General features: G+C 42.6%; 1 protein-coding gene across 1 annotated transcript in view; it reads right to left on the bottom strand.

Annotated features, from left to right (window-relative positions):
• TMEM273 (transmembrane protein 273) overlaps window positions 1-13474 on the bottom strand; it is a 17990-nt gene that overhangs the window by 2904 nt on the left and 1612 nt on the right. The window contains exons 3-6 of the mRNA XM_057371011.1: window positions 12452-12567; window positions 7452-7502; window positions 6568-6678; window positions 6027-6051 (exon numbers count right to left, since the gene is read on the bottom strand). Coding sequence (XP_057226994.1) covers window positions 6027-6051; window positions 6568-6678; window positions 7452-7502; window positions 12452-12567 — 303 coding nt within the window. The remainder of the gene's footprint in view (window positions 1-6026; window positions 6052-6567; window positions 6679-7451; window positions 7503-12451; window positions 12568-13474) is intronic.

The raw sequence follows: 13474 nt of genomic DNA, 5'->3' as shown, positions 1-13474 counted from the left end.
CCAGCCTTGCAGCAGCTCCAGGGAAGGGTAGAATTACTCGTTTATTGCTGGAATCATTTGCACCAGCAAGTTTGCCAGCAGCGACCACGATGGCCGGGGAAGGAATTGCCTCTGACAGGTGTCTGAATATTACCAGGAAAGCATTCTCCTCTCTCAGCAGGTTTGGCACCAACTCCTACAATCAAATTGTTTAGAGCTATTCAAGACTTCCCTCAAACAGTTGTGCAGAGGGTTAGGAAGGAGTAAGGATTCTTCCCTGTTTGGCAGCTGTGAAAAGGTCAGCCACAAAGGCAGTCCCCAGATCCAAGAGGAGCACAGGCATCCTGGGCCAGATGCCCTCCCAGGGAATGTGGAGGGTGGCCAGAGAGGAGCAAAAATAGCCAGAAGTGGTGTGGCTCTGCCCATCAAGCTGGTAGCTTGCATCAGAGAAGTATGCTGTGTCCTGGAAACAGATTTAATGAATTAATCTCACCCTAGCAATTCAGGCCATATGTATGTGTCTGTGTGTATATATATATATATATATATATATATATATATGTGTGTGTGTGTGTGTTTGTGTGTGTATATATATAAAACTGTCTTTAGGGGAGTCTGTGTGTCTGTATACAGTGTGTTTGTCAATCCAGGAATGATGCTAAGGGAGCTGAGAGCCTACAGATTGTCTTAGTGCTGCTTTTAGAAGCCTTCTGTCCCTAGCACAGTGCAAAGCTTAATGTCCTTGATTTTGAAGTGTGTGATAAAAAGATTAATTTCTTTTTATGGAAGGGGTAACCTGAGCAAGTGACTTGTCCAAGGTTGTTGAGAAGAACAAGTTCAGCTAGACAGAGCAGTGACAGAACTTGGTAGAAAAACCAGTTTATTGCTCTAGTCACTGGTGTCTATTGTCTAACACAGAATGGGTATTGACATTTTGTTTATGCAAATGTATATGTGCAAGGAGTTGAGAAGGACATTTCTGCTGCGAGCTTTTGCCTATTTTTTAACATTTACACACCCTTGGAGTGGTTTAGACTATCTCTACTCATAGTTTATTTACAATAGCATGCATTATTATGGTATTTGTGAAGCTTTAAAATATTTTCCATTAAGCTCAGTTCCCAGAATGCCTGCTGGAGAAACGTAAGGCAGAGAATGCAGCCTTGAGTCTATCAACAGCCCATCAATCCCCATCAATCCCTACAGTGCTGAGCAAGGAACCGGGCCTGTTCTGATGTATCCTGGRACTCTTCCACTCCCATTCTCCCAACAGTTCTTCACTACTGGATTTTGGCCATGGTGGCAATGTGAATAGAGGCTCTGCAGCCAAAACAGACCAAAAAGGAATAATTTGTGACTGATTTTGCAAGGCTTATTTGGGTCATTGKAGAGGTTGTGTTGTTGCTCTCTCTGTTTTCCCTTATATGCAAACCACTAACAACTTACAAAAACTTTGTTGATCTGATGATTGGACTCTGTAGAATATAACTGCTTGTCAGAATGAAAGACCTTRTGGAGGTCTGCTTGGGAAAACAAGAGTGGCAAGTGAAAGAATAGCTTAGGGTATAACTGAGGGATATAAAGAGAATCCATTCACTCAGGGGTGTCAAAGATTCTGCTGGATATTCATGACTGGTCTGCTACGGGTACAAAAAGATGAAATTGACTGCAGGGTTTAAAAGGGATATTCCTGGGAGAGGAAAAGAAAAAACAGRCTTGTTTTAGGAGAGTAGAGATAGATGCAGGCAACTCACTGCTGGGCTGCAGGCTGAAAGTGTAATGTCACCTGTGAATAGCTGGCACAGACTCTGAGTGCCTGCGGTGCATTTCAGTGCCCAGCATCCTGTGTTCCTTGTGTTCTCCACACTGACCCTTTTCCCTTGTGCACCATTCATCCAGTCTCTTTTTTTTCAGTTTCAGTATTTATTTATGGATTTTGATTTGTGAATTATGGGACCATCTTCCAAAGGTTTCCCACTTGACTTGTGGCTTTCTCAAGTACCCACTCTAGCATCAAAACTACATCTCCTGTTAAGTTTATTAGTGAGCTCACTCTGATGACAGATTGTGTCTCTCATTTGCAGGTGGTGGGACTCATCTCTGTGTTTTCGGCTTCCTGTTTGTTAAATGATGCATTCTGCAATTCAGAGTGTTATAGAGCAAGTTGGACTATTTGGATCAGAAAGATCTGTTCTCATCTCGAAAACAAGGTGTTTGTCTTTCTATCTAACTTTAAACTTGTTTGAAGAATATTATTTGCAGGATGTTTTTCGATCAGATCTTGTTCACTGTCCCTGCCTGTCAGGCTTCAGACCTGAACATGATAAATTGCGAGGAAAAAGACTCTTGGTTCAGATGTTGAGGCTGCCACAGTTCTGATAGTTGAAACTGCAGCTYAGCATTGAAACCTGYRTAYGATTGCCCAAACCTAGTCTTTCCCATGCCATCCATCTCTGATGTTTATATTTTCAAAGTAGATTRTTCCACTTCCTATGCATTTTRTTGTACTGTTTTTAGASWYTTTTAGAACAGATTAGAGGGTTTCRAGGTGCAGTARCACTCCAAGACCTCCTCCATTCACCTAAAGAATGCTACAATTCTCAGAAGTATCCTGTGTTTCTCGAGCACAGTCTAGGAAAGGAGGGAGAAGTTTGTCCCTTAGAAGTCAGGAGGGAAAACACAGGAGAMTATCTAAGATGCAGCTCAGGGTAGGCAAAGAAAATCACCAATACACTGGGCAAGCAGCTCCCAAACTCCTCTTCTCTTCCATCAAATGTCAGAAGAACTTGTGTATTACATTTAAAACCTGGTTTTCTCCTGAGTGATTTTCATGGAATAGTGTAGAACCCAGTGAGTGTCATGGGGAATTTTGTGTGTGATGTTGCCCAGGATGTGTTGACAACAGATTCATTTGCAGCAGGTTTCAAATATGTACCTTTTCCCTTTTAGTAAACATTTTCTGTCTCTCCACCCTTCTCCTTGTCTCTGTATGTCTCTTTCTTTGTCTCCTGTCAAAATAAATCTGGCTGACATGCACTGTAGTTAACTCAAAATATTGCCAGCATTAAATGTGCCCAGACATTTTTATGAATACATTAAACTTGCATGAAATTTTTAGGCATTATAATTTACCAAGCTTACACCAAGATGGCATTTGATACTGACATGAGCTATTAATTAAAAAAGAGGACATTAAATAATTGTCAGTTGACATCTAAATTACTGTTTGTTGGCTGACAGAATCTTGCCTCAAGCCTTTCTCTTCTCAAGTGTTAGTAAATATCCCATTGAGTTTAAGGGYGTCCCATTGTGAATTGATTGTTTAAATCTTAATGTTATGTACCTGACTAAATAAAGTGGTAAATGCTGTTAATTATTTCACAATGAGCTGTCAGTGTCATGTGGCTGTAGAAACACTTGTGTTTTAAGTATTTTGGAAATGATGAAGGGAGGCTCCTTCCAAATAGCTCCTGATTTTAGTGAAAATCTGTTCTTGGAGTGGGTTGGTGGGTTCAGCACCAGCTAATTGGGGTTCTGGCACAGAGGATGATTATCTGCAATAAGGCCTTCAGCTGGTACAAACTGAGCAACTCCCTCAGCTGTGAAAGTGCAGTGCCAGGTGATGCCCACTCAGGGTGTTTCCCAGCTAGGGAAATACCGAGTGGCTGAAGGCATTTGTGGGAATAGTGATGTGAAATTTATACCAAAATTTGTCTGAAGGTGAATTTGGTTGAGTGTTCTATCAGTTAGACTACGTTTGTTTTTTTCCTGAACAAGCATTGATAATCATCACTGGTCAAGTAGAAAATGAAGTTGCCTGCAGAAGATTTGCCGGTTCTGCTCTCCAATCCTAAAGGAATGGTGCCTTGATTAACACTGAGGGTTTCAGTTTGCCTATCCCTGAGGGAGTTAGGATGGCTATATGGCTGCTTGGAGTAAATCTGGTGATTTCAGATAATAGACTTCACTTTTTCAGAGGGTTTTCTAGGACAAGCCACTGGTCTAAAAATTCCACAAATTGGAATTCCCTAGGGAACTGAAGCAAGTAGATAAAATAAACTTAGACCTAATTATCATATGTCTCTCTGGTGACCTGAATAAATCCTACTAAGGATTAGTTTACTAGGGGCATTTTTAAATGTTTGCTATGGCTCTGGTAGTATTTTTACCACCGGAGGTTTCCTCACGATCAGTAGAAGGCTATACAGTTTCCACAGATTAATAYCAGCATTATAGAATCCCTCAGTGACCCACCAGAGTAATACCTGGATGTCCTGAAGTGAATGAGAACAAAGATTTGCTAGAAAATTTCTGACCACAGCAGAATTGAAAAGTATACTGATTAAGAGGTGGTTTTCTGGGTTTTTTCTACTTAGCCATAAAAGCATCATCTTTAACATAAATAGTTTTGCCCCAAAAATTGTGGAATTAGAGTTTCTCTCACTTTTCAATGTCAGTGGCTCTAAGGAAAAATGTTCGTGTATTGTGTCACACTTCCAGCCTTAAGAACAGAATTTTGTTATGAAACTGGGAGCTTCCCTCTACCTCTTAGCAAATGCCTGTAGACTGGGAAAAGGAAACATCAGAGGGGTCAGTGTAAGGTCACCATTAATGTGGTTAAATTTTTGCTGCCACCACAAAGTCAGTCACATCCCCTAGAAAGATCTGAGGATGATATAATAAATGTTCAGACTGTCTCTGAAGGAAAATACGACACATAATAAACAGCAAAGGGAGCTAGAGCAGTCCAGTGTGGAACAGTTCATAGATCATACCGTCTGCATCTCAGCCAGGCAGTAAATCTACCACTGCCTTCTGCAGCTCTTCTTGTCTTTGTCCCTCTCATCTCTTTATTCCCTTTTCTCTTGACTCTGGGCTCTGGCTTTTCTGTTCTGGCTTCGCTCTTTCTCATGACTTTCCCATTCATTGCTCTCTCTATAGTGCCCTGAAACTACCATGAGTTTACCAGGTATTCTAGGTTTGTTCTTCTGACCTTATCATAGTCTTAATCTATTTTAGGTTAATGCACAGAAACTGCCAGTCTTGTCAGAGAATGGTGTGTTACTAGAAAGGAAATATTTTGTGCCAGTTAGCAGTGTTAGGCTGGGGGAGTGTCTCCCTAGGAAAACAACTTTTCAGGACTGGGGCCCTTCTTTGTTGGGCACACAAAGCATTGAAGCAATTGCTGCAAGGGGTGTCCTTGCTTTGATCTTTAATTCAGTGTTTACATATACTGTGCTCTCTTCATGGGGAATGGCTGTGATGGGAACATCCTTCTGTCCAGCTCTCTGAGASAGGCCAAAAACCATTTCTGAGATCWTCRAATACAGCTGTTGTCTTCACTTGATGAGAATGCTCATTAATTAATGTTTGGGATTTTTTTAGTCACTTATAAAATGTCTCAAAGGGACACAGAAAAGTGTCCACATCTGTAGGTTACCGTGAGCCAGCAGAGAAATGGCAGTGCAGAGTCTGTGCTCGTGTACATCCCTGTCCTGGGGGAAGGTGCAGAGTGGCCATTGCCTAAGGGGGCTGGCACTGCCCTTCTGCCCTTCAACTGGTCAGGCACTCAAACCCTAAAATGGCCTTCCTCTTTCTGGCTGAGGGGGAGGAAGGTGAAGGGGAAAGAGGCATCTCTTCCAGCAGGAACGATCGCTGCATGGCCTTGACTTGTGAGAGCYTGCAGTGAAGGGAGTCCTCAGAACTGTGATCCTGACCCAGTATCCTTAGAGGAAGCCATTTACCCACAGTTTGCTGTTATTATACATAGTCAAACAAAAAAAAAAGAAGCTTCATCGCAAGTGTTTGAAGGATTTTAATTAAAAAAAAAAAACCTCAGCCTTCTGGGTTTGGCATGTTTCAGAAATGTTAAAATGCTGTTACAAGAAATTCCTTTTCCCATGCAGATTCACTAGGTGTCCCAGTCCTCTAGAGGTTTACCATGTGTGTTATGTGCAATCATTCAAACATGGGGAAGCATCATGCATAACGAGAGAGAGAAATTAAAAGTTGTGCAAAACTGCCACAGAAAACACATTGACTCTTACCTTCTATCCATTTTGCCATCTGATTCTAAAGTGAGAAGAGGAAAATGTGGTTAGTTAGTTCAGAAACAAGGAACAGAGTGGTGACAGGCCTTCACAGAAGTTGTGAGGAGGCAACCAGGAGTACATGGTTACAGCTGGAAAAGATCCAGCCAGCCTTTCTGAGGCAAAGCTCTTTGGTATTAGTTGTGTCACGCAAACTTTCCTAAAGCCCTTCTTGATTCTTCCAGCTAGAATATCTCATGACAATTTTCTCAGAGCTGTATCTTGGCTAATACTTTGGCTGGTTTGAGTTTGGTTGTAGCATTTCCCCAGGGTATCATGAGAAACAACTTTGAGGCTAAAGAGCAGAGCTGGTTTTACTAAAATTTGAATCTGCATTTTAGGCAGTCCAGAAATACAGACACTTTTAAAATAGTTCTTCATAGGAAAACCACAGCTATTATACATACACAGTTGCTAACACTGAGGTTCAGATCTGCTGTATCAGAAGATGAGGAGAGCTAGATCTATGGATAAGGGATCAGGAGTGGTTTTTCCTTACCTTCAAACACACTGTCAATCATTTTGGTTTTGATCATGCAGATTATTACTGCTAYGAAACCGATTGCTAGAACTGCTCCCAGAGTAACTCCTATAATAACGTACGTGTAATCTGCAAATATTGAAACAAGTCAGTGAGCATACACCATTGAGTAACAATTACATTCTTTGACTTTCAGATGTGAAAAAGTTTGAATGCATCCCCAAAAATAAATGCTGAGCCAGACTAGGTAGCTGAGAAGAGTCTGAGTCTACTCTTTCAAACTCCTGCATACCATGAAGCCATGTGAGTCTGTGGCTGAGGGGCTCAAGGGTGTTTTATGATAATGGATAACTTCAGCCTTTGGCGTGTGCAGGTCTCAGCTGAGTTTTAGAGCTAGAGCTCTACTTTTCCCCCTGAAAGCAAAATCCCCATCCCCACTCCTTTGTCACTCTGTATCCTTCCAGCCTCTCATTCCTGTTTCCCACAGCTGCACATGCACGTATCCACCTCCCAGTCCCTCACCTCCTGCCCTGCCCAGCTCTTCTGCCTCTCTAAGTCTTTGCTGGGAAGAAGCAGCAGGATTTTTAAGTGCACACTATGAGCCATGTTGTGACTTTGCATCACTGTGTCCRTAAGTGTCCTCCTTCACACGTCAGGCAGGAGAGTGCCTGTCTTCAGGATCTGAGTTCCACTCTGTCCWCCCTACACACATCATGCTGACCTCAAAGTAATTTACAGTGTCAGTCACACACAGGACTCTGAAGCACTAGGCAACTGCAAACTCRCAATCAGATGCTTATCTTCTGCACCTAAAAATGGAACAAAATCTTCTAGGGACATTCRGTTTTGTCATTTTGCATCCAACTTCCTGTCTGCACGTGAAAACCTTACCATGAACTCACCTATTTCCTCCTCCAAGTTTCCAGAAGCATAWACCTTTGCTCTCCAAAGATCTGCAATGGAAATATTTTAGCCTGTTAGGACATTGAACAGAATGGCATTTCTGGCTATTTCCAAGGGGATAGTTGGTCCTAATAAATCTTAAGATGAAATCCAAGGCTTCCTGCAGTAGTGAAATGTTTTCAGTCGTGTCAATGAGGGCATCCTAGAAATGTGGCTGCACTGTGCCAGTTTTTGACCAGAATAGAAAACACAATTCCAAAATTTAATGTTGCCTAGCACTGTTTCCATTCCATTGTTTCCTCCCTGCAAGCCAGAGGGTTCTATACAAGAGAAGTTGCTATAAATCAAGAACTAGATTACAGATGCRCTAAAGCTAATAAGACATGCTAATGAGGGAGGATATGGCATAGCCCAAGACCCCTTTCCAGAAAACATGAATCCCAATCCTGCCTGTAGTTCTAGTGTTCAGAATGTGATTTATTGCTGGCAGAGAAGACAGTCTTTTCCTCTTGGAAGCAAACTTTGTGGGCTGAGAGAAAACCTTTTCAGAGACTTCTGCACCAAGTTCCCTGCCCATGGAAAAGACACCTTCTGGCTCTTCCCTTCTCCATGAAGCCGCTGAGCCATGCTACCTGATGCTCACAGTGGGCAGGCCCTCAGAATGGAGAGGCTTTGAAGAAAACAATTTATTCCCATATTCTTCATAAAGGAAACAGAATCAACATTTAAAAAAAAAATTGAGAAAAAGGAGAGATCATGTTTCATTTTAATGTTGCTTTGTTATTATAGGAAATTGTTAAAAATGTACACTTGAGTGGTTTTTTTGCAGTGCAAGGTATTTCCACCAAAGTCTTTTCAAGGAGCTCCAAATAATGTAAGTGCTGTGTAGCTGCAGGAGGTGCCTGGACCAGGARCAGGCTTTAAAGGCAGGCATGACTCCTGCATTCTAAACCAGCACCCTGCTAAATTTCTGTCTCCTGCTCATGCTTCAGGCAGAACATGAAGTCACTGCTCTTTGGCCGCGGTATGCACGGCACCTGATGGGAACACAGCTGCTTTGCACACAGCAACATCTTTTCATTGGCATTCCCTGCCATAGCAGGGAATTGGGAGGGAATATCGTCTGGCTGAAACCCAAGCAGAATCTTAATGTCTTAAATGCAATCAGTTTTCCTACTGCTAAGGTGTCCAATGTTGTAAGTCCCAGCTCCTCTCCTCCACCTTTTGTKGAGAAATAATTTTATTTTCTTGRGGTTTTGGGATCTGTTGRATTTGTTGTCCTKTAAAATTAAYGCTAGAAACATGACTGCTTTTRAAYTTGAAGCATAGTCCTTRCATTCCAAAACAAGGCATTTTGGTATCTTTACAGAAATACATCTTGAGTCTGCTTTTCAGACTGCTGAAACTCTTGAGCTGAGTGTGGGCCCTGGGGCTTCCATGGTTATGTCAAAAAAATCTGATATATTGGGTGACTTACAACAGATTTGTTTTTATTTCCTGGTCTWAATCACATTTCTATTCCCAAATTTTAATAAATTACAAACCAAGCTTCAAGAATCTGGAGAAGAGCTTAAAAAAAAATCTTGAGTTTTAAAGCAAATGTATTTTGGGAACTATAATTCAGAGCTGAAAGTCCTTTTTCTTGGCAAACTTTTCTTCATAATGAAGGTATCTGGAAACTTATTTTATGCAAGCAGAAATGTTTTCTCTCCAAAACCTCCACAGCACTCAGAGAAGGAGTTGCAAGGGGGAGAGAATCTATGCTTATACTGGCTATACTAAATGACCAAAATCAAAGTTATAAAGATAAGGAAATTTAAAGAGAAAAAAAGGTCTAAGGCTACAGAGTGCACATTAAAAGCATAGCTTCTGTTTTTCCATATTAAAAACCAGTCTTTGCTCTCGCCTGTGATTTTATTTCATTATAAATTTAAAAAAAAAACCCTTTCTTCCATCCCCTTAATTATTCTTTGTGCTCATATGAAGAATGTTTTAAATTCAAACATAATAAAAGTGATATTGTATTACTTTTATTATCCTAATGATCATAATACATAGACCTTAATGTATGCTTTCTAATGGAATTAAACCAGTGACAGATTATGTGTTTTATGGCAGAAATAATATTTTACATGGAATATTTTATGTAGGTCAGTTTAATATATTGAAATAAAATTATTGGTTTCTTTTTTAAAAAGGAGGGGAATATCTGAAAACCCATAAGACTAGAGAGAATTTTTTCAATTCATACTTTMAAAAGCTATTAATTAAGGTTTAATATCATTTACTGGATGCTGCTTAAATACTGTTTGCTTTTGAAGATACTGTTAAGTGGATTCTGTTTGTTTCCTTTTTTTCTTGGGTGGAGAGGTGCATTAACTAATTCAAATACACGTTTTTCTGTTTGATCTTGATCTTCAATTTAGATCTTTTGGGGATGTACAAACCTCCTGGTTCAGGAGGGTCAGAAATTATGCTTTAAACTCTGCAGGGCTCTAGTCCCAGTGCTGGATTTCTGACTGTGCACAGACCGACTCTTCACATCTTGAACAGACCCTCCGGACTTGCAGAGTGTTTGCGTCTGTGTGGAAGAGCCTTGCAGATGGATTCGATATCCACACTCGAGTGATCTGTGGATCATTTTTCAAAGCGCCCCGAAGCGAGTGAGGCTGCTCTTTGCCCTGTGCTGTGTGCCAGCTCAGGCACAGAGCGCAGTTCCGCTGCGATGGAGATGGTCCCGGGGGCTCTGGCAGCACCACGAGGCGTCTCCAGCCGCTGGGGARCATCCCGGTGAGGGGGCTGGAGAGTCTGGAGGTGAGACCGCAGGATGGATGGTTACAGTGGGGCAATGGAGAGAGAGGGACCGTGGATGTGCTGCGGGAGGGGCCGGGCTGGGTGAGCGCTCACCGCCGCCYGCAGACACCTCTGCCGCCGTGGGTACCGCTGCAAGAACAGTGCTGAGCTCTGATGGGCCGCAGATAAGCACGCTGGGCTGGCAGCTCCAGTCTGTGGTTTTTGGTGTGACTCTGGGCAGGCTTAGCCCTCMCGGAGCTGCTGCAGAGCTGAGSCAGGCAGGGAGCAGCAGCTGAGCCGCGCTCCTGTYCCTGTGCTCCGTGCGACACCACTGCTCCTCGCCAGAGGAGAATGGTGCAGGGTGCAATCGGGGCATAAGCAAGCAGGGACAGCTCCATTTCCGCACCTGATTAGGAATTGTAAACCACTCCCGACCACAACCTGCACYGATAAACAGCAATTTATGCCTCGTCCTTCTCAGTACACAGCGCTTGCCTTAGTCCCCTTGCTTGTTACCTCCTGTTTCCATTTGACTTTCTTCTCCCTTCCTCCAATAACTCATATTTCTCCTCATTGCAGCAGATAATGGCTGGTCCTTTGGCATTGCAGTGCCATTTTTAATTGAGGCAGCAAATATGAAAGGATGCAAATATCTGGGAAAACCCAGAGGCAGAGTAGAAAAAAGGAACGGTATCTGAGCAACTTCAGAGTGAAGTAAGGAATGTCCTCGACAACAAAGTGGTTATAGGCAATCATCCTGCTGGAAACCATTCCTGAAAACCAACATATAAAAATGAAAAATACTTTGGCTGGTACTTAGTGTAGCAAAATTTTTCCGGCCATATGTAAATTTCTTAATATAGGCACTGTTGCCATCCAAGCAAATGAGTCCTTTCACTGGAACTCAGAGGCAAAATCCTTCACTTTACATTAGGATGAGGACAGGAGTAACTGTTACATTGACACAGGAATTTTTTGAGCTCTAATCTCAAGGAATGTAGCTTGCCTGTACCTTTCTGTGAATATCTGGAGGCATTTTCCCTAGGTATCTGTATGCAATATATCTATTTCCGAATCTTGCTGCTCCCGAGCCTGCATCTCTTTGCTCTAGGCAAAAGCTGTTGTATTAGTGGGGCTTGTGCCATGTGATTGCTGAGCCGTAACTAGTCTGTCACTAGGGAAATGTCCTATTTCAGAGAATGTTCACCTATATCCTGTGTGGTGGTCAGTCCCCACTCCTTTGGAGTCTTGGGAGTGTCTGTAAAAGGGTGCAGTGGGGTTGAAGGGCCAACAAAAACTCGGAGTAACAAATTGCTGTGTGCATGCTAAGAATGTGTTCGTGCAGGGCAGAGCGCTGCTACAGATCTGTGCTCAGCTTTGCACAAGGCGAGGCAGGAGCGATATCCAGYGGGTACAAACTGGAATAATGGGTCTGAATGTCTCGGGTGGGCAAACTGCCCTGGTGGGATTTCCCACAAGTGGAGATGGAGATTTCCTGTGACTGCATCAAGCAGAGCAGTGTGGGAGGAGCTCGTTAGGTTAAAGCTGAGGCTTTTGCCACCAGAGGGTGGTGCCTGCCCCCTGTCAAACGTCGTGGGACGGCGGGAGCCCGTGGAGCTGCTGCCAGCTCCCTCCTCCCTGTGAGCCCACGCTGTGCCAGTATTAATGTGACCCCTGAGGAGGCTTCCGAGCCATGAGCCCCGCGTCCTCCCCGCACACAGTGGAGATGGGYAGGCATGAAATAAGAAACAGGTTGTGGGAAAAAGAAAAAAACCCTTTAGGGAGCATTGGAATCTGCGTGAGTCCGGAGCATGGCAGCTCCTTAGGGAGAGCTGCAGAGCCCAAAATCAGCGTGCAGTCAGCATGCACACAGTCAGTGCTCCCTCGCACTCCGCTCAAGCACCGTTTCCTGCACACTGCAAACAAGGTGCTCAGCAGCTCTGCCGTCTCATCTGCAAAGCTGCAGGCGTTTCACTTCATGGTGCCTCCTGGACTGCACAAAGCTGACCCCTTTGCACCCAGAGTAGGAAATGTGAGCTAGAAAACTCAGCAGAAAACTCCTCTGGCTCAACATATGTTTTTTCTCCCAGGAAAAAAAGGTTTTAAACAACATATATACAATTAAGTAGGGTAATAAATAAGTCTATCAAGCTCAGGAAGAAAAGCTCTAAAAAAGAATGGAAAGCAATTAATTTAGATTACTTACATAAGAGAAGAAATGCTCTTGGGGCTGATATCCAGCTTGTTTGTAAGGTCATTATGAAGTTGTGACAACAGAGCGGTTTCACCCAGCTTTTCCTGAATTTTGCTTTTCTGCAGTGTCTAAAAAACAGAGCTAAAGCAGGTCACATGATTATTGAGAAACTACAGCCACATCCTGAGTAGCTACGTTTGCAAACAGAAGTTCCCTTTTTTGGGTTTAAGTTCAACGTATAAACAAACTTGAAAATGTTTTGTGGAGAAGGTGGACAGCCAAAAAGTCACAGCCTGCTTCAGCTGTTGTGCTCTCTATGGGGCCTTTAAACACTAACAATTATTTTTACAAAATTGGAAATGTCCTACCATGGTGAATTTGTTTCTGCTGAAATCTTTTAAATCTGTGGATAAGCAAGTGGATTTTCTGTCTTAGAAGAAGAACCTTCTAAGTCATTCCGTTTCAGTATTGCCAGCTTTCTTATGAGCTAAACTTGAATTCTGTTATAATGTTCCGAGAGCACTTATTTGAATATTTCCCTTTCATAATCAGCTTTTTCAGGAGTAGAGGAAAAGGAGCTCACCATGGCTGCTAAACTGTTGCAAGCCAGTTCCCAGACAATATCTTCTATCTTAGAAAAATGTCTTGATGTTCCAGGCCTATTTTGCTGTGTGAAGCATTGGTGCAACTGAGTGTGGCAGATGTCATAGAAAGTATTTGTTCCTGCTTTGACCTGTAGTAAGTGTTGGTGTGAACATGTGTGTGTGTAGTTCATTTTTGCTCGTTCACTTCACCTGGTTCTGTACAGAATCAAAGTTGAAAACACAAAAACCAACAAATCTCTGCACCAGCTGGATGGAAAAAATCAGGATCCTTGTAAGAAACCTCCAGTGGTTTTGAACCTCTTGTTTAATCTGCGAATGATCCCTTGTTTCAAGGTTCCTGACAACCTCTTATAGAAGGAATAACAGAAATGTTAACTTTCCTTTTTGTTCAGGGGTTTGGTGTTTTTTTGGCTTTGGTTTTGTTTTGGTT

This window comes from Malurus melanocephalus, unplaced genomic scaffold, assembly GCF_030028575.1.
Source record: "Malurus melanocephalus ecotype Western Australia unplaced genomic scaffold, MMel_1.1 scaffold_137, whole genome shotgun sequence".
Lineage (NCBI taxonomy): Eukaryota > Metazoa > Chordata > Aves > Passeriformes > Maluridae > Malurus > Malurus melanocephalus.
Note: the sequence above shows the minus strand (reverse complement) of the source record. Positions and strands in the feature narration are given on the sequence as shown.